Source organism: Hylobates moloch, unplaced genomic scaffold, assembly GCF_009828535.3.
Source record: "Hylobates moloch isolate HMO894 unplaced genomic scaffold, HMol_V3 SCAFFOLD_15, whole genome shotgun sequence".
In the NCBI taxonomy this organism is placed as follows: domain Eukaryota; kingdom Metazoa; phylum Chordata; class Mammalia; order Primates; family Hylobatidae; genus Hylobates; species Hylobates moloch.
In genome coordinates, this window is record NW_026652290.1 from 48243600 (window position 1) to 48265611 (window position 22012).

Consider the following 22012-nt stretch of genomic DNA (forward strand, 5'->3'; position numbering starts at 1 on the left):
TCCACACCTCGGAGGGGATAATTTATAGGAAGATGGTGGTGAAGGCTCCCACCCACATCTCACCTTCATCTGCTTGGTCAGAGTCTTTAGCTGCCTCTCCAGGTCTGACTTCTGTTCCTCCAGCTTGATCACATTACCTAGAAACAAATAATTCAGACAGGGCTTGGAAAAGCTGTGAGACTCAAGAGAAGATAAGCTAGGTAGCAAAGAAACGGGCAGCTCCAGATGCCACAACAGGCATCCAAATCCATCCATTCTACTCTAAATGCAACTTTTAGCAATTTCAATTTACCCTGTAAACCAGGGAATGGACACAAGAGCCTCCTCTGAGATAGAGAACAGGATGATCTGGAAAATATGTGATGTGTATTGAGGTTACTGTCTCAGCAGACAGAATGCACAACCAAATAGCAGCACTACGGGAAGAGGCCTCTATGGCCACGCACACTTGCACACTGAGTCTGGCCTCCCTCGCACTCACACACAATCGTCCTAAGTGTCCTTTATTGCTGTGAGATAGAGGCTTTCACATAACAGAGCAAATGAATGCTTATTCCTCCTGTGATTTGTAAAGCACTTTCTAGAGTCGTGGGTCTCAACCACAGTTAAGCCTCTGAATCACTGGTGAAGCTTTTCAAAAGCACCGATGTTCTAGTCCCACACTCCAGACACCTGGAGGCAGAATCTCCAAGGACAGACACAACCTGGGGATGTGTGCATTTAACATCTTCCCCAGGTGGCTTGCCTGCCTCTCCCTACTTAAGGACACCTGCAGCCCCTTGTTCTCCTTGCCTCCAATTCTTTCCATATGGCTATCAGAGTCATTCAAATTTAAATCTGATGGTGTCAGTCACCGAGCTGAAATTCCTCAATAGGTCCTCATGCTCTAACCTAGAGCATTAGTTTTCTATGAAGGATGCAAATCAGAATCACCAGAGTAGGATAAAAAGATGCTGTGGGCAGGTCCTACCCCAGCAGTTCTAGTTCTAGTGGGACTGAGAGTTTGTGTCTGGAATCAATGCTGCACAGTAGAAAACACTCCCTAACTTCGTTTTATTTTCCAGTCCATTCCTTTCCCATCAGGATCTTATAGGAAGAAGTGATTGGTCTAGGCTGGATTTATATGTTCCTAGGTCTCTGTGCAAAAACATATCTTAACAATACCTCAATATCCTTTTAAAAAGTTTAAAAGTTTTTCAAAGGATGGCTTGTATTATTGTCAGTCTTGGATATATGATGATATAACCACAGGGGTGTGTCTAAATTTTGCTGTGGACATTAATTAAACACTGGTTTTCTTAGTGTATCTGTGCTGACTTTTAAGGATTTAGGACAATACAACCCTATTTTCAATAGCAAAATATCACAAAAACAAAAACAAAACAAAACAGAACTTGTCTTCTTTGACTTTTCTTCTCAATCATGGTGCTGGGTTTGGAAGGATACACTGATGATGATGGCGTCCAGGTTTTCAGTTGTATCCTGAGAACAGCCTGGATGGCACTGACACTGAACGCTGAGGTTCCGCAGTTCTAGTGCATGTCATGTTCAAGGAGAAATGGGGCAGGTGCTGTCAACTCTCACTCTAACCAACTAATCAACGTCTGAAATACATAGTCAATTCTAATAATCATGGTAGTTGCAAGGAGTTGCCATGCACACCAAATCAGCAAACACTGAACTACTGTCTCTAGGAAAAATACAGGTTAGGTTCCTGCAAGCCTCTAGTCACAATATTCTCATCAACTAAAATGCCATTTGCATTATGTAGACTTATCTGCCAATGTCTCTATAAACAAGCCAGGCTCATCAACCATGGAAACCCACTCTTTCCTTTTTTCCTCTTCCTGAATAACACTTAGCAAGTATTTTTAAATTCTTCAGCCTCTTGATCTGCAGAACCTGCCTTGCCTGCAAGGTTAACCTTTCTCACACCTTACGGCCTTTTGAAACTTGGGAGCCAACCAGCACTAGCCAAGAAGGGGTTAACATTTTCCTGACCCTGGGTGATGTGAACAAACATTGCTTTGGTTTTCAGCCACACAACAATATTGCCCACAGCTTTTTAAAACTGGCTGTCATCTCACAAATCCATGAATTTGGCTGCTTTAGCACATCACTTTAGCATGTCTCAGGGCAGCCTTATATACATATTGTCAAACTTCTTCTCCCTTTCTCTGATGCACTGTATTGGGTTTTTTTGTTTGTTTTTCTTTTTTATTTTTTAGAGATGCAGTCTTGCTCTATTGCCTAGGCTGGAGTGCAGTGGCATAATCTTGGTTCACTGCAGTCTCTGCCTTTCAGGCTCAAGGGATCCTCCCACCTCAGCCTCCAGAGAAGCTGGGACTAAAGACATGCACCACTACACGTGGCTAGTTTTTAATTTTTTTTTTTTTTTGTCAAGACAGAGTCTCACTATGTTGCCCAGGCTGGTCTCGAACTCCTGGACTCAATCGATCCTCCTGCCTCAGTCTCCCAAAGTGCTGAGATTACAGGGATGAGGTCACTGCACTTGGCCTGATGCGCTGTACTGTTGATTCAATAACACTGAACTCACGCGCAACGGGACAAGAGCTTGCATCTGCATGAAGCTTCCCTAATACACCTGTTTTCTCTGTAGGTGCATCTCAACCTCACTGTGCTTGGGGATAGTGGACAGCACTGCAGCACTGCACTCAGGGCCATTTTAAACAGCAAAGTCACCAAAAACAAAAGCACAAAAATGTTAAAAGCATGGTATTAAGCAGACTGTAAAAAAGACACATGTACAGTATGAGAAGGCCAAGTGTGTCTGTCTGACCTGAGTTGGGAACATAAGCACTGGATGACAAAACCTTTTCACTTCTCTGTGCATGTCTGAAAATGACTGTGGAAGTGCTCTGTGTATTGGTTTTGGGGTTAAAATACGTTTTATCAAGCAGGTGAATTCACAAATGTGAAATCTGTGAATAAGGAGGATCGACTGCACGGGGTAGGGAACTTCTCAGGCAACTGACCAAGCTATTCTTAGTAATGGCTGGTGTGACTAAATGCTTTGTGCATTAAATCTTTTGTTACCAAAGAAAACACATTAGATGTGATAATTTGGTAAGGCTTATTTGGACAAAGAAGGTAATGTTTAATCTCTTTTAAAAATTTCTTTCCCAATTCAAAGCAAACAATGAGTTCATAAATAAGCCATATGCTGATGTCTCTTCAGCAACTAAGTGGCAAACATCTAGAAGTTACTTGATATCCTACCACCAATGGGACACATGCGGGAACTGTTTTCTCCCTTAGACCAAGAGCACACATTGTTCACCCACTCTGACACCTATCATCCATCTCTATCAGATACAAGAGATAACACAGTGTCAGTACTTGATGACTGGCAAGCAATTTCTTCTGAATAACTTTCTCCTACCCTGCAGAATATCCTTAGGAAGGGTCCCTGTGAAATCTCACAGTCACAGCTGAAGTATCCTAACATGTGGCCTTCAAGCTGATCAGGCTGCCTGGAGACAGCAGCAGTAGCATGGCTCACACACAGCACATCCAGCATAGCCAAAACACATTTGCAGCTGAGTACGGTGGCTCACACCTATAATCCCAGTGCTTTGAAAGGCCGGGAGGATCACCTGAGCCCAGGAGTTTGAGGCTGCAGTGAGCTCTGATTGCTGCAGTGAGCTACAACTGCACCACTGCACTCCAGCCTGGGTGATAGAGCGAGACCTCTAAAAAAACAAAATGAAAAAAGCATTTCTATTTTTCGCAGTCACCTACACACTGCTGACTCATGTTCAACAGTCTTTTCTTCTGTCATCCCAGTTTTCAACTGCTGTAATCATTGATCTCTTAATCTCTAGTTTTTAAACTAGAGATTAATGATTGTTTCTTAGGCGACCTTCTTCCTAGGAGATTACAGTGCACTCAAATGAGACACTTCGTAAACCCCAGCCAACATACAGTCAAACCCACCCCCCAAGTCACCCACTTCTGCTGGTTTCTTTAGTGTCCTACTCAGCTCCATTCCACATTTCTCCTGGGCTTGACCTCATTTACTTTCTTTTGCAGTGGCACGATCTCAGCTCACTGCAACCTCCACCTCCTGTGTTCAAGCGATTCTCCTGCCTCAGCCTCCTGAGTAGCTGGGATTACAGGCACCCACCACCACGCCCGACTAATTTTGTATTTTTAGTAGAGACAGGGTTTCACCATGTTGGTCAGGCTGGGTCTCGAACTCCTGACCTCAGGTGATCCTCCTGCCCCAGCCTCCCAAATTGCTGGGATTATAGGTGTGAGCCACCATGCCTGGCAGAACCCACTTACTTTCTAGCTCACTAATGAGTTGATTATTGTGTAACTTGACAGCCCGGTGCTGTTCCACCTGATCTTCCAATTCAAATATGGTTTCTTTCATGTCTTTGATCTCTGCATCACTCTCTGATGCTTTTTCTTGCAGCTTTAGGCTGGTTCTGCTCAGCTGCTCGGCTTGGTGATCACATATCTCCTTCAGGTATGAATAATCCTTTTCCACCTAAAATAAAAGGAAGGTTCCTTGGTCAGTTTAACAACAACAAAATTCTCACAGTGATCTGTACACTAGAAGGCCAAGCCCCACCATGATGCAATATACCCATGTAACAAACCTGAACATGAACCTCTTCAATCTAAAATAAAACATTACGAAAAGCTCCACACAAGTCAGCAGCAGGCTCATGGACATAGTAGCAAAGATGCCTTTGGCATGTGCTGTTTCTTGCATTCTTAGCCTCAGAAACAGCCAAGGCTGTGAATAGTCAGAGAAACATGACGTGTGCTTCCAAATGGCTGGATTCTGTGCCCCTTCCTACAAGCAGGAGGGAATCTGCACGCACTTAAACATTCCTCTTTCCCGCAGCTGGGGAGAGCAGTGCTTCCCTGGGAGGCACTGGCCCTGCACCAAGAGAGCCGCCTCTTGTGGCCACCCCCACCGCACATCTGCTATGGAGCAGCACCCTCTGCTGCTGAGCTGTGAACAACGCCCCTGAAGCCAGGCTAATCTGCACACCCCCAGGTTCCCTTAGAGATAAGATACTTGTGGCTGCAATGCTTCTTGAGAGGAATCTCTAAAGATTCTCTTTCACATTCATGTTCTATCACAGCAAAAATGTGATAGAGAATGCCAGCGGAAGGCACACAAAAACGTACACACACAGAAGCAGAAAAGTGGCAGGGCACGATCACTTCATCTGTTCAATTTTTTAATTGTTAAACATTTTAAATATACAGAAAAGCACCAAAAATAATAATCATGCACCAAACAGACTTAACAATGGTTAAATGTTGTCACATTTGCAAAATATTTTTACTTTAATAAGAATTTTTTAAACCCTCAATCCTCCCTCCTACCTCAGAGAGTAATAAGCATTATCCTAAAATTGGTATGTGGTCATCCCTTGAATGGCTTTTCACTTTTACTATATATGCACGTGTCCATGATAATACGTAGTATTGTCCTTTTACACAATGTTATATTATATTGTGCTTTTGCAGTGGATTATGCTGTATCTGTATTCTTCTGCATTTATAACATGGTAATATGCTTTGTCCTCTATAATACTATGCTTATTATGCTCTTGCATTTTAACTGTGTTTTTGAAATGCATCCACACTGATACACATCATGCTAGGTCATTACTTTAATTGGTGCATAGTATTCCACTGTCTGACTATATTAATTATTTTATTATTACAAAAGTGTTGCAATAAACATCATTGTCCCTTCTCTACAGTCCTTTAACATTACTAAATAGCTGTATATTTAGCAGGTAATCTGGGGTTGGGGGTGGGGTTTCTTTGTATGCAATGAAATTTTTTTCCAATTATATTTCATGTGCAAAACCTGGCTATAAGCTCTATGGGAAGAGGAACCTTGTCTGTTTAATTCACCATTGCACCCCTAGTGTCTACACAGCATCACACACAGGAGGCATTTAATGAATATTTGATGAATGATTGAACACTGGGAGGCAGCACTGCAGGGTCATTCACTGGGAAATTGTGACAAAGGATAAGGAAAGGAGGAGAGACCTGGAGACAGAACAACATGGCCAAAAAGAATCCTCCAGCAATGGCTTCCCTGCAGGAACACCAAATGGAACTGCTATCCACACAAGAAAGCAACTTCATAAGAACCAAAAATCAGATGAACGATCACAGTGCCTGGTTTTAACACATCATATCAAGGAAAGACGCACCGGAGAGGGGAGGAAAGACCGTCTTGACTCTCCAACATCCCCTCTCCCTCATCCCTTGGCAGGAACCACATGGTACAGAGAGAGCAGCTGTGCACCCAGGGGGAGGGAAAGCACAATGATTGTGAGATTGCATTGGAATTTGGTGCTGTCCCATCACAGCATAAAGCAACACAGGACAGAATTCAGCCAGCACCCATAGAAGGAGCATTTAGACCAGCCCTAGCCAGAGGGGAATCTTCCATTCCAGTGAGACTCTGAGTTCTGGCAAGCCCTACCTCTATGGGCTAAAGCACTTTAGAGTCCTAAGTAAATCTGGAAGAGTCTAGGCCACAAGAGCTGCAATTTCTGCGCAAATCCTGGTGCTGTGCTGGGCTCAGAGACCGTGGACTTGGGGTGCACATGACCCAGTGAGACACCAGCTGGAGCAGCCAAGGAAGTGCTTGCACCACTCTTACCCCAACCCCAGGCAGCACAGCTCACAGCTCTGGGAGGAGAGGGAAGAGTAAAGAGGACTTTGTCTTGCAACTTGGATACCAGCTCAGCCACAGTAAAATAAAGCACCAAGCAGATTCCTGAAGCCCCCATTCCAAGTGCTAGCTCCCAGATAACATTTCTAGACACAGCCTGGACCAGAAGGAAACCCACTGTCTTGAAAGGAAGGACCCAGTCCTGGCAGCATTCATCACCTGCTGACCAAAGAGTCCTTGGGCTTTGATTAAACATCAGTGGTACCCACACAGTACTCATCATGGGCCACAGACTGTACTGGCTTCAGGTGTGACCCAGTGCATTCCCAGCTGTGGTGGCCACAGGGAGAGATCCCTTCTGCTTGAGGAAAGGAGAGGGAATAGTAAAGGGGACTTCATCTTGCAACTTGGGCACAGCTCAGCCACAGTAAAATAAAGCACCAAGCAGGCTCCTGAAGTCCCCCATCTAGGCCTTAGTTCCTGAACAGCATTTCTAGACCCACCCTGGACCTGAAGGGAGCCCGCTGCCCTGAAGGGAGAGACCGAGACCTGTTGACTAAAGAGCACTTGGGCCTTCAATAAACATCAGTGGTGCTGCCACAGGCCTGGGGTGGTGGTGGCCACTGGCAGAGATCCCTTTGGCTTGAGGAAAGGAGAGGGAAGGGTAAAGGGCTTCGTCTTCCAACTTGGATACCAGCTCAGCCACAGTAAAATAAAGCACCAAGCAGACTGCTAAAGTTGCCGACTCCAGGCCCTAGCTCCCAAGTAGCATTTCTAGACCTACTCTGGGCTAGAAGGGAACCCATCACCCTGAAGGGAAAGACACAAGCCTGGCTAGATTCCCCATCTGCTGACTAAAGGGCCCTTGGGCCTTGAATAAACATCAGCAGTAGCCAGGCAATAGTCACCACAAGTTTTGACTGAGACCCAGTGCTGGGCTGGCTTCAGGTCTGACCCAGCATAGTCCCAGTAGTGGTAGCCACAGGAGTGCTTCACCCCTGCTCCAACTCCAGGAAGCTCAGCATGAAGAGAGAGACTCTGTGTGTTTAGGGGAAAGTAAGGAAAAGGAACAAGAGACTCTGCCTCATAAACCGGGAAATTCTCCTAGATCTTATCTAGGACCACCAAGGTGCTATCTCAATGAGTCTGCAAGAATCACAGCATTACTGGGCTTGTGGTGCCCCCTAATGCAGACACAGCTGCAGTGACCAAAGGCTTAGATCCTAACACTCAATTCCCTTTGAATATCTGGAAAGTCTTCTCAAGAAAGACAAGTACAAACGAGCCCAGACTGAGAAGATTGAATAAATACCGCACTCTTCCATGCCCAGACGTCTATGAACATCCACAAGCATCAAGACAATCCAGGAAAACATGACCTCATCAAATCAAGTAAATAAGACACCAGTGACCAATCCCAGAGTGACAGAGATGTGATCTTTCAGACAGAAAATTCAAAATAGCTGTTTTGAGGAAGCTCAATGAAATTCAAGATAACTCAGAGAAAGAATTTAGAATCCTTTTGATACATTTAATAAAGAGATTGAAATAATTTTTTTTTTTTTTTGAGACAAAGTCTCACTCTGTCGCCCAGGCTGGAGTGCAGTGACATGATCTCAGCTCACTGCAACCTCTGCCTCCCAGGTTCAAGCGATTCTCCTGCCTCAGCCTCCTGAGTAGCTGGGATTACAGGCAGGCACTACCACGCCTGGCTAATTTTTGTATTTTTAATAGAGACGGGGTTTCGTCATGTTGGTCAGGCTGGTCTTGAACTCCTGACCTCGTGATCTGCCCGCTCCGGCCTCCCGAAGTGCTGGGATTACAGGCATGAGCCACCGTGCTTGGCCGAGATTGAAATAATTTTTTTATAAATAAAGCAGAAATGATGGAGCTAAAAATTTATGACATACTGAAGAATGCATCAGAGTCTCAACAGCAGAACTGAGCAAACAGAAGAAAAATTAGTGAGCTTGAAGACAGGCTAATTGAAAATATACAGAAGAGACAAAATTAAAAAAAAATAAAGCACACATACAAGATCTAGAAAACAGTCTAAAAAAAGCGCAAATCTAATAAGTTATTGGCTTTAAAGGGGAGGTAGAGAGAGAGATTGGGGTAGAAAGTTTATTCAAAGGGATAATAACAGAGAACTTCCCAAATCTGGAGAAAAATATTAATACTCAAGTACAATAGGTTATAGAACACCAAGCAGATTTTGCCCAAGTAAGACATTTTAATAAACCAATTCCCAAAAGGCAAAGATAATGAAAAGATCCTAGAAGCAGCAAGAAAAAAGAAACAAAGGAGCAGACTTCTCAGTGGAAACCTTACAGGTCAGGGAGAGAGAAGCATGCCATATTTAAAATACTGAAGAAAAAATGTCAAACATGACAGAGAAACAGACTTTCCCAGACAAACAAAACCTGAGAAATTTCATCAACAGCAGACAAGAAATGCAAATGGGAGTTCTTTGATCTGAAAGAAAAGGACATTAACAAACAAAAAGAAATCATCTGAACATACAAAACTCATTGGTAACAGCAAGTACACAGACAAACAGAGAATATTTTAACACTGTAATTGTGATGTGTCAACTACTCGTATCTTAAACAGGAAGACTAAAAGATGAATCTATCAAGAGAAATAACTACAACTTTTCAAGACATGGTATAATAAGCTGTAAATAGAAACAACAGACAACAACAAAAAGTTAATAAGACAGAAAATCAACAAAGAAATATCAGACTTAATCTGCACTATAAAACAAAACAAATGAAACTAACAGATCTTTACAGAACATTTCATCTAATGGCTGCAGAATACACACTCTTTTCTTCAGCACATGATTCTTCTCAAGGAGAGACCACATGTTAGGCCACAAAATAATTCCTAAAACTTTTTTTTTTCTTTTTCTTTTTTTGAGACACAATCTCGCTCTGTCTCCCAGGCTGGAGTGTGGTGGTGCGATCTCGCTTCACTTGCAACCTCCGCCTCCCGGGTTCAAGCAATTTTCCTGTCTCAGTCTCCCGAGTAGCTGAGACTACAGGTGCATGCCACCACACCCAGCTAATTTTGTATTTTTAGTAGAGACGGGGTTTCTCCATGTTGACCAAGCTGGTCTCAAACTCCTGACCTCAGGTGATGTGCCCGCCTTGGCCTTCCAAAGTGCTGGGATTACAGGCATGAACCACCACACCTGGCCCTGTAACTCCTAAAACTTAAAAAAAAAAAAAAAAAAAAAAAAAAACTGAAATCATATCAGGTATCTTCTCTGACCACCATGGAATAAAACTAGAAATCACAAAGACGAACTTCGGAAATTCTACAAATACATGGAAATTAAGTAATACACTCCTGAATGACCAGTGGGTCAATGAAGGAATTAAGAAGAAAAAATTAAAATGTCTTAAAACAAATGAAAATGGAAACACAACATACCAAAGCCTATGAGATAGAGCAAAAGCAGTACTAAGAGGAAATCTTACAGCAATAAGCGCCTACATCAAAAACATAGAAAAACTTCAAATAAACAAACTAACAATGCATCTTAAATAACCAGAAAAGCAAGAGCAAATGAAACCCAAAATTAGAAGAAACAATAAAGATCAGAGCAGAAATAAATGAAATTTTAATGAAAAAAATACAAAAGATCAACAAACAAAAAGTTGGTTTTTGAAAAGATAAACAAAATTGACAAAACTTTGGCCAGACTATGAAAAAGAGAAGACCCAAATAAATAAAATCAAAGATAAAAAAGGAGATATTGCAACCAACACTACCGAAATTCAAAGGATCATTAGAGACTACTATGAGCAACTATATGCCAATAAATTGGAAAACCTAGAAGAAATGGATAAATTCCTAGACATATATAACCTACCAAGATTGAACCATGAAGAAATCCAAAACCCGAACAGACGAGTAACAAGTAACGAGATAAAAGCCATAATAAAAAGTCTCCCAGCAAAGAAATGCCCAGGACCCAATGGTTTCACTGCTGAAATTTACCAAACATTTAAAGAAAAATACCAATCCTATTCAAACTATTCCAAGAAACAGAAGAGAAGGGAATGTTTCCAAACCAATTCTGAAGGCAGTATTATCCTGATAACAACACCAGACAAAGAAAGATACATCAAAAAAAGAACACTACAAGCCAATATCCCTGGTGAACATTGATGCAAAAATCCTCAACAAAATCCTAGCAAACCAAATTCAACAAAACATTTAAAAGATTATTCATCATGACCAAGTGGGATTTATCCTAGGGATGCAAAGGTGGTTTGGCATATGCAATGTGTTATCAACCAAATGAAAGATAAAAACCATATGGTCATTTCAACTGACGCTGAAAAAATATTTGATAAAATTCAACATCCCTTCATGATAAAAACTGTCAATAAACTGGGTACAGAAGGAACATATCTCAACATAATAAAAGCCATATACAACAGACCCACACCTAGTATCATATGAACGGAGAAAAACTGAAAGCTTTTCCTCTAAGATCTGGAACACAATAAGGATGCCCACTGTCACCACTGTTATTCAACACAGTACTGGAAGTCCTAGCTAAAGCAATCAGACAAGAGAAAGAAATAAAGGGCATCAAATTGGAAAGGAAGAAGTCAAATTATCCTGGTTTGCAAATGATAGGACTTTATATCTGGAAAAAACTAGCCTCCACAAAAAAAAAAAAAAAAAAAAAAAAACTATTAAGAACTGATAAATTCAGTGAAGTTGCAGGATACAAAATCAACATGCAAAAATCAGTAGCATTTTTATATGCCAACAGTGAACAATCTGAAAAAGGAATCAAGAAAGTAATCCCATTTATAGTAGCTATGAATAAAGTAACTAGGAATAAACTTAAAGTGAAAGATCTCTACAATGAAAACTATAAAACACTGACACCGGAAATGGAAGAAAACAGACACACAAAAATAAAGACACTCTGTGTAGAGATTGGATAAGTCAATATGTTAAAATGTCCACAGTACCCAAAGCAATCTACACAGTCAATGCAATCCCTATCAAAATACCAATGACATTCTTTATAATTTTTTTTAAATCCTAAAAGTTACATGGAACCACAAAAGACCCAGAATAGCCAAAGCCATCCCAAGCAAAAAGAACAAAACTGGAAGAATCACATTATCTGACTTCAAATTATACTACAGAGCCATAGTAACCCAAACAGCATGGTACTGGCATAAAAACAGACACATAGAATAATGAAATAGAATAGAGAATCCAGGAATAAATCCATACATCTACATGAACTCATTTTTGACAAAGGTGCCAAGAACATACATTGAGGAAAAGACAGTCTCTTCAGTAAATGGTGCTGGGAAAACTGGATATCCGTGAGCAGAAGAATGAAACTAGACACCCTCCCCCCATATAGAAAAATCGTATCAAAAGGATTAAAGACTTACATCTAAGACCTCAAACTATGAAAACTACTAAAAAACCAACAACATTGGAGAAACTCTCTAGGACATTGATCTGGCAATGATTTCTTGAGTAATAGCTCAAAAGCACAGAATACCAAAATAAAAATGAACCTATGAGATAACATCAAGTTAAAAAGCTTCTGCACAGCAAAGGAAACAATCAACAAAGTGAAGAGACAGCCCACAGAATGGGAGAAAATACTTGCAAACTACCCATCTGATAAGGAATTAATAACCAGGATCTATAAGGAGGTTAAACAATTCAATGGGGGGAAAAAAATCTAGTAATCTCATTAAAAAGTGGGCAAAGGATCTTACTAGACATTCCTTAAAGACACACAAATGGCAAACAGGAACATGAAAACATATTGAATGTCACTGATCATCGGAGAAACACAAATGCAAGTCAAAACTACAATGAGATACCATCACACCCCAATTAAAATGGCTTTTATTCAAAAGTCATGGCTTTTATTCAAAAGTCATGAATGACAAATGCTGGGGAAGATGTAGACAAAAGTAGACCCTTGTACACTGTTGGCGGGAAAGTAAATTAGTACAGCCACTATGGAAAACAGTACAGAGGTCCCTCAAAAAAACTAAAAATAGAACTACCATATGATCCAGCAATCACACTGCTGGGTATACACCCAAAAGAAAGGAAATTAGTCTATCAAAGAGATATCTGCACTCACCATGTTTATTGCAGTACTATTTACAATAGCCAAGACTTGGAATCAACCTAAGTGTCCATCAACAGACAAATGGATAAAGAAAATATAGTCCATATACACAACAGAGTATTCAGCCATAAAAAAGAATGAGATCCTGCCATTTGCAACAACATGGATGGAACTGGAAATCATTATGTTAAGCGAAATAAGCCAGACACAGAAAGATAAATTCATATATTCTCACTCATTTGTGGGAGTTAAAAATTAAAACAATTGGCCGGGCGCGGTGGCTCACGCTTGTAATCCCAGCACTTTGGGAGGCCGAGGCGGGCGGATCACGAGGTCAGGAGATCGAGACCACGGTGAAACCCCGTCTCTACTAAAAAATACAAAAAAAATTAGCCATAATTTTTTATGGTGGTGGCGGGCGCCTGTAGTCCCAGCTACTCGGAGAGGCTGAGGCAGGAGAATGGCGTGAACCCAGGAGGCGGAGCTTGCAGTGAGCCGAGGTTGTACCACTGCACTCCAGCCTGGGTGACAGAGCGAGACTCCGTCTCAAAAAAAAAAAAAAAAAAAATTAAAACAATTGAACTCATGAAGATAGAGAGAAGAATGATTACTAGAGGCTGGGAAGGGTGGTGGGGCAGGGGTGCAAACAGGGATGGTTAATGGATACAATATAGTTAATAAAACCTATTATTTGACAGCACAACAGGGTGACTACAGCATTGCATGCCTGTGTCAAAATATCTCAGGTACCCCATAAATATATATACCTACTATGTACCCATAACAATAAAAATTAGAAAAAAGAATAAGAGAGAGGGGAGGAAGGGACAGAGGGAAAGGAAAGGAGAAGAGAGAGAGAAACAGCCTGGGAAAGAGCCAGAGAGCCCTGCCTGTGCTGAGGGGGTCAGCACTGCTCTGTGAAGCTTGTGTTTTAATTATAAAGGCATGAGACTCTGGATTGTAACATAAAATAGATCATTGCAGTTGTGCCCCAAAGCTTGAAAGCTGCTTAAGTGCATCAAGATGACTAAGGACATACATTCTGGAGCCAGACCACCAGGGTTTAAACCCCAATTCTAGTGAATCAAGCCTTGTATTCCTTAATCCCTCTGTCTCTGTTTCATAATCTAACAATGCAGGGTTGGGGGGTGGGCAGTTAAGTGAATGACTTGGAGAGTTTATCATAGTGCCTGGAACATATAATAGTAAAAGTCATTCTTTCTCTCACAATTGCCTTATATATTATATATACAATACTAGGTAGTAATGTAATACAGGTCAATTTGACCAAGAAAAATCACAATACATGAAAGACCAAAAGTCTTATATATATATATATACTTAGCAATAGCTACTTTATTAAACAGAAGCTGACTTTACTATTTTTTAGTTTTTTTGGAGTCAAGGGACAAGGTCTTGCTCTGTTGCCCAGGCTGGAGCACAATGGCACGATCACAGGTCATTGCAGCCTCTACCTCCTGGCTCAAGCCATTCTCCCCACCTCGGCTTCCCTCAGAGCCAGTACTATAGGTGTGCATCACAATGCCCAGTTAATTTTTTTTATAGGTGGGGTCTTGCTATGTTGCCCAGGCTCCCGGTCTTAAGTGATCCTCCCATCTTGGCCTCCCAAGTGCTGGGATTACAGGCCTGAGCCGCTGTGCCTGGCCAAAAGATGAACTTAAGGAGAAAAGAGGTAATGCATTTTAGATCCTGGAAGGCTGATGTCTGAAATCATTTGAAAAGCAGCAACAGAAGGTGGCTTTTGAGTCTTGCATCCTGGGGCAAACTGTGGCCTTCTGCATAACTAGCTGGCTGCATGTTGTAAAGTCCTCAGGCTAACGGCAGGTCACCTGGAGTCCAGAAACATGCATGTGATTTGGCTGGGACAACTGTGGGCCAGGAATTAAACTAAGGATGTAACAAGGGAGCCTAGAGGTGGAGCACCCTGAGCAAGGCCTCTGCATGCAGGTGAGGCTGCAGTCCCTCAAAGGCTCTGCGCCCTCTACCTCCCACGAGCTAGGTAACTCGGCATGGGGGAGGGCACCTGCAAATCAGCATTTGTTTCACATGCACACATCACTACATCCTTCTTGGATGTTGGAATAATTATCTCAAGTTTAACAATAAGGCCGGGCGCGGTGGCTCACGCTTGTAATCCCAGCACTTTGGGAGGCCGAGGCGGGCGGATCAAGAGGTCGAGGTCAGGAGATCGAGACCACGGTGAAACCCCGTCTCTACTAAAAATACAAAAAAATTAGCCGGGCGTAGTGGCGGGCGCCTGTAGTCCCAGCTACTCGGAGAGGCTGAGGCAGGAGAATGGCGTGAACCCGGGAGGTGGAGCTTGCAGTGAGCCAAGATCGCGCCACTACACTCCAGCCTGGGCGACAGAGCGAGACTCCGTCTCAAAAAAAAAAAAAACAACAATATATTCCAGAAAGCTCTTTTATTTACAAAAAAACACACACACACACACACACACAATAAAAAAACAGAAACCCTTAAGTAATTTCACAACTTCTCACAAGGGCTTGCTACATAATAACAGGCAGATATTTTTATATTCATTTTACAGATTAACATATGAAGAGAGGGAGAAATTAAATCACTTGAAAAGAGTAATCCAGCATGTATCAAGTGGTTGAGACCAAAGCCTACCCTTCCACGACTGCAGAGGATCCAGGCCCTATTCACATTGCTGGTCTCTCTGCTGGCCAGCTCCTTTGCATTTCCCTTGCTTGAGATTTTTTTTTTTCTTTTTTTTAAGACATGGGGTCTCGCTATGTTGCTTAGGCTGAACTCTGGGGCTCAAGTGATCCTCCTGCCTCAGCCCTCTGAAGCTGGAACTATAGGGAGACCACCCAACATGCCTGACTGGCCAGCTCCTTAGAGTTTAATTTCTCTATATCAAGAATCACACTCTTAGACACCCAGCAATGTGATTTTCAACATTTCCCTTGAAAAAAGGAATTACTCTCATGCATCTCTCAATTTCAAAGATCAACTTTCTGTAGATATGGAGCCAGTGGAATTGCACTATAAATAGAGTCAAACAAACTTCCCAGGAAGGGTTCATGCAGAGAGGACAGTGAAAGCCACTCCTTTCCACCAGGTGCCCAAGGCATATGGCAGCAGAGGTTCCTAGGCAGGGCCCAGAGGATAGGCAGGCAGCTCTTAAGTCAGACCCCTCTAGAATCCTAGCAAGGGTCACCTCCTCCACCTACCCCAACCCCACACCACGCTTGTCAGACACATGTAAAGGAAAATAAAGTCTCAGGACCCCCAAACTCCTTACTCGGAAGATAAAGTTAAGCCTGGAGGCTGAGTCATGCTACTTGCCATCCTCTCCCCAAAAGAATCTGTCACTTCACAAGCTTGGGTCAAAGCATTAGATTAGACATTAACCAGCACCCTAAGGAAAGGCGATGGGCTTCAGGCATCTCCAGATGAGTGCTCCTGCAAAGAGGAAGTGCTTGGGGGTGGGGGGGATGCTCTCCCCGACTGCAAATATTAAGAGCACTCCTATGCTGGTGGCAACACACACATCTAGATTCTCCTCTCTCAGAGGGGTAAACAACTGTTTGTGATGGTTTGACCAAGGGTAGGGTTTGGTCTCAGCCACTTGATACATGCCGGATTATTCTTTTCAAGTGATTTAATTTCTCCCTCTCTTCATATGTTGATCTGTAAAGTGAATATAAAAATATCTGCCTGTTATTATGTAGCAAGCCCTTGTGAGAAGTTGCAAAGTTACTTAAGGGTTTCTGTTTTTTGATACCAGATAATTTGACAATACTGAAAAAAGATCTCTATCAGGGCATCTACGTAGCTTTCTTTAGCGTGATGAACAAAAGCAGAAAGGAAATCAAGCTAGATATTTAAGAACCAAGCTCTTCTCCTACACAAAGCAGCCATAAGAATAGAGACTGTAGACTAAAGAGAATAAGGAATTAGGTTTATAGATAATCCAACAACATTATCAATATATAAAGAACAAAGAAAACAGTACATTCAAGTAAAAGCATTCTGTAAGACAAAATGCGGCTCAAACATTTCAGTGTTAGTTATTTTTAGTAAATTTTTATAGCAAAGACAGTATCTTGAAGAATTATGCCCTGGCTACGAGAAATCATTTAATCTTTCATTCAAATAGTCACATGCCAAAAACATGGTACTATAGAAACATGGACAGAATGAGATCATTATAATAAATTCTGAGTAAATTCTAGTAACATTAAAGTTGTACAGATAGTTTTACTAGAAAACAGAAAAGTGGAGAAGATACCTGACTCATAAACCACCCATAACTGCCTCTTGTGTAAGTCTGTCATTTCACTTGGCTTTTGACTTAATCTGTTTATTATATAGTGATTATACAGTCCATTCAATCAAGTTATCTCAAGTGCTTAAAAAGAGATCATCTACCAGGGCAGAGAATGGTCAAGAATTCAGAATCGCACCTGATCATCTTCAGAGTCGCAACCTCCTCTGACACTGTGGAGACTCCTCACAAAACTCAGCATATGTGAAATTCATTCATGGAACATCCTGTCTAGACATGTTTCTACAGCTTCTAAAGGACTGGAGGGGCAAAGAGAGACCTCAGGCACGAGGTCCCGGCCTTGGAGGACTCTTGGCCTGCAAGGGCAGAGGCTCCCGGATCTCCTCTGTGGCTGATCGGCAGGTGCTGACAGCAGCCTGGGCTTGCAGGCCTGGGTATCCTTGTTGACTCCAGCAGATAACTCTCCCTTCTCAAGCCTGCCCCACATTCTGTGTTTCCTCTCCCAGGAAGCAGCACAACCACACATTCAATCCTACAAGCTGGAGATCTATGAATAGGCTGAAATGCCTTCCTCCTGCCCGTCACTGACATCAAATCAGTCACCTGACCCTACTGAGCCTCCCTTCTACACATCTAACATCTAAATGTCTTTCCAGGCCGGGTGTAGTAGCTCACGCCTGCAATCCCAGCACTTTGGGAGGTTGAGGTGGGTGGATCACTTAAGGTCAGGGGTTTGAGACGAGCCTGGCCAACATGGTGAAACCTCGTCTCTACCAAAAATAGGAAAGTTAGCCAGGTGCGGTGGCAGGTGCCTGTAATCCCAGCTACTCAGGAGGCTGAGGCAGGAGAATCACTTGAACCCAGGAGGCGGAGGCTGCAGTGCGCGAAGAGATGCACCACTGCATTCAGGCTGGATAACAGCAAGACTCCGTCTCAAAAATAAATAAATAAATAAATAAAATGAATGTCTTTCCAGCCCTCATCTTCCCATCCAACTCACTCCCTGTTCTGTCCTTCATTCTTTCTCACCTAACTGTGGCCCAAGTCATCTTTCTCAACAGTAAATGTGATTCCATAACTCTCTTAAAATTCCTCCAACCAAAAGCACAAACCACCAAAGAAAAATAACTAAATTCGACTTCATAAAAATAAAAATTAAAGAATTTTGTGCCATAAAGGGCATTATCAAGACAATGAAAAGATAACCCACAGAATGAGAGGAAATATTTGCAAATCATTTATCTGGTAAAGGATTTATATCCAGGGCATAGAAAGAACTCTCCAGCACTCTGGGAGGCTAAAGTGGGAGGGCTGCTTGAGGCCGCAGGGCGTGGGTTCCATGTGTATAAAACATCCAGAAGATGCAAGTCCACAGAGCCAAAACATAGATTTGTGGTTGCCAGGGGCTGGGAGAGAGGTGGTCTTGGAGGGTGACTGCTGTGGGTCAAGATTTCTTTATGGGATGATAAAAATGTTCTAAAATTGATTGTAGTGGTGGTTGCACAATTGTGTGAATATACTAAAACCCACAGACTTATGTGATTTAAATGGATTATATCTCAATAAAAGTTGCTATTTAAAAAAAAAAATTCTTCAGAGACTCCTACTGTCTTAAGGATAAAATCATAACTGCTTGGCTGGTGTCTCCTCTGGGCCACTTCCACTAACCACCCTGTGCACTCCAACAAGGACAAACTACCTGCATCACTTCCTTGGTGGCCAGGCTTTCTGGCCTTAGGACCTGCTATTCTCTTCTGGCAGCATTCCCAGAGTCCCCATCCCATACACTCAGGGGTCAACTCACCCCCTCTTCCCTCAAGACTCAAGTTAGAGGTCAAACAAAATAACATTTCTTGATGACTCAGGTTTTCACTGTGAATTTCTCCATTGTATTACAATCAGGTAAAACTCTCCTAGTTCAACAAGGCTTTCAAAGGTGGTTTTCTTCAAAGGGCTTTGGCCTTAAGACAACAGTGACAACTATTAATTAGAGTCTTAGGTCTGCTTTAAGGGTTTTTCTGTCTCTTCTTTGCTTTCAGTAACTGGGCAGCAGTCTAAATCAGTGATTATAATAAGAGCTCTGGGTACGCTGGCTTACCCCTGTAATCCCAGCACTTTGGGAGGCACTGAGGTGTGGGAGGATCATCTTAAGTTTGAGATCAGCCTTGTCAACAGAGCAAAATCCTGTCTCTATGAAAATAAAAATAAAAAACTAACTGGGCGTGGTGTTGCACACCTGTAATTCCAGCTACTTGGGAAGCTGAGGTGGGAGGATCACTTGAGCCCAGGAATTTGAGACTGCAGTGAGCTATGATCGCACCACTATACTCCAGCCTGGGCAACAGAGCAAGACCATGTCTCAAAAAGAAAAAAAAAAAAAGAAAAGAAAGAAAAGAAAAACAAAGAGTAAGAGCTCTAACGTCAGACCCAACTTTGAATCCCGGCTTCATTTCATCAATCCATTAGGCTAATAACTTAATCATTCTGTTTGCTCAAATGAAAAAATATTAGACAACAGAATCAACAGCATACAATTAAGATAAATAAGATTAAATGACGGAAAAGCTCTGAGAGTGCTTAGCACATATAAATAGCCCAAAATATTAGTTGCTGTTATTAAAATATAATAAACTTTACTTTTTAAACATATTATAGCGGCCTCTCAATTCTGTTGCAAGTTTCTCTGACATTCATTCATTCATTCATCCGAAAAGTATTTACTGAACACCTAATAGATGGAAGAAATTGCAATGCTAAAATTACATATAGTTTAAAAGGAAATAAACTTGGAATGACAGCTTGAGTAAATTTACCATGAGTGATACAGACTGGCTGTCTCCCCACCTAAATCTCATCTTGTATTCCCACATGTTGTTGGGGGGACCCAGTGGGAGGCAACTGAATCAAGGAGGCAGGTCTTTCCTGTGCTGTTCTCCTGATAGCATAAGTCTCAAGAGATCTGATGATTATATAAGGGAGAGTTTCCCTGCACAAGCTCTCTTGTCTGCTGCCATGTGAGATGTGCCTTTCACCTTCCACCATGATTGTGAGGCATCCCCAGCCAAGTGGAACTGTAAGCTCATTAATCCTTTTTTTCTTTCCAGTCTCAGGTATGTCTTTATCAGCAGCATAAAAACGGGCTAATACAATGAGTAAGAAAGTGGGGTGTTTCTGTTCTGGCATCTAGCTTGGGTACTGCAAAACTCCCTCTGCTCAGTTCTTAGCCCTGTTGTGAATAGACACTGCTGATAATCATCCATAGTTCATTCTTATTGGCCTAAAGTTGAATTATTATTATTTTGGCCAATGCTGCTCCACCAAGGGAGAGGAGGAAATGTTAGTTTATTTACACCAATCAGATGTAAAGGGAAAGCTCTGGGAGGCTCTGGGAAACCCTCTCCCCATAGGACCCAGATGTCTAGATGACATGCCTGCCCCAAGTCGCCAACAGGTGGACCAAGATGCTTGGCAATGCTGAGCTGTCCTGCACCCCTGGCAGGAGGTCCAGAACCACAGCACTGCCAGACACAGCCTGGGCCTGCACCATGGGCAGCCACAGCCCATCTCCCACCCTTAGGGTCTGGGGTGGAGGGAGTGTCCCCTGGCTCAAGCCACTGACAGGAGGGCAGTTTCTCATATACCAATACATCACCTGGATACTCTTCCAACCCACCTGACTGTTTAAACCAGGTTTCCAGATCTCTTAAGTCCTTCAAGGTGTCTTATTCCAATGTCACAGCTACAGGATCATCTATTTGCCACATATTTCCCTCAAATTCTGGTTCTGCCATCTCTGACCAGTGGCCACTCTAAATCAGTTTGGCTCTAGGACCCACAAAGGCAGCACACTAGTCATTTCACCTCTGCTGACTCCCCAGACCACTCATCCCAAGTGGTTATTTATAATCTCCTTACTCTTCTGAAAGTGAACTGAAGTTTCTGCAGAAAGAACTAAGATTCTAAGGATACCAACCTATAAGCTTCAACCTCACGGGAATAAATAGATAATTTTCTTTTAAAATTTCTAGGTTTCAAGCCTAGAAAAGATATTCTAACTTGAAACCAAGATCCCAAACAACTGAAAAAGTAAAAAAGTAAATTAAAGCTGGGTCATGTTATTTTCTGGAAAAACAACAATCCCATACAACTCCATGCTGCTTGCTAGCTAGGGCAGGGATAGGAGTGGTGGCTTTGGGTTCTGTGGAAATCAGACCCGTCCTCAAAGTTGTACAGAAGCATGTCATGTGACTACAGATTAAGCGGCCATCAAAATGCATAAGGGGTACATCAGAGAAGTTGAAAAAAATAAAGAGATCAGCAAAACAATGAAGAAAAAGAAATGAGAAGAAAAAACGCCTACAAAATATTGTAGAAATCCTACCAATTTTCCATTTATTGTTTGAGGAAGAAACCTACCTCCTATTTTTTAAAAAGTACTTTTGAAGGCTTTTTATAGGTTCTTTTGATGGTATCTGGGTCGCTTGGGTAATCTTAACTGGAAACTTACATAGATTTACAGAATCTATTAGATCATAGGATGGTTTGGCACTACTTTCCCCCTTTGTAAATAGCTTATTGTATCCTTTTTCATAATATTCACCTTCTGCCAAGCATTAGAGTGGATGAATGCACTGCTCATGGAGTATACGTTGTTGCTTGGTGATTAACAGGACAGTTACTCCGATAACCTGGTGAAGGCAGCTATATTTGGAAGTTCTCAGCAAAAAGTCAAGTGAAACCATTGAAAACTGAAGAATTAGGATTTACCCCAGGAATGCAAGCATGATTTTACACTAGAGCACCTTAGAAAATCTGTTGTTATAACTTGCCTCATTAACAAGTTAAAGGAGAAAAAAACTTGATTACATAAAAACTATCAGATCACGTCATTAGCTGTAGAAAAAATTCA

At 42.0% G+C, this 22012-nt stretch overlaps 1 protein-coding gene across 8 annotated transcripts in view; it reads right to left on the bottom strand.

The window, feature by feature from the left end:
* The window catches only part of SPECC1 (sperm antigen with calponin homology and coiled-coil domains 1), a 236651-nt gene that overhangs the window by 92432 nt on the left and 122207 nt on the right, over nt 1-22012 (bottom strand). For all 8 annotated transcript variants that reach the window (XM_058428274.1, XM_058428275.1, XM_032178850.2 and 5 more), the window contains 2 exons: nt 4309-4516; nt 64-137 (listed from right to left, as the gene is read on the bottom strand). In XM_058428274.1, the coding sequence (XP_058284257.1) occupies nt 64-137; nt 4309-4516 (282 nt within the window). The remainder of the gene's footprint in view (nt 1-63; nt 138-4308; nt 4517-22012) is intronic.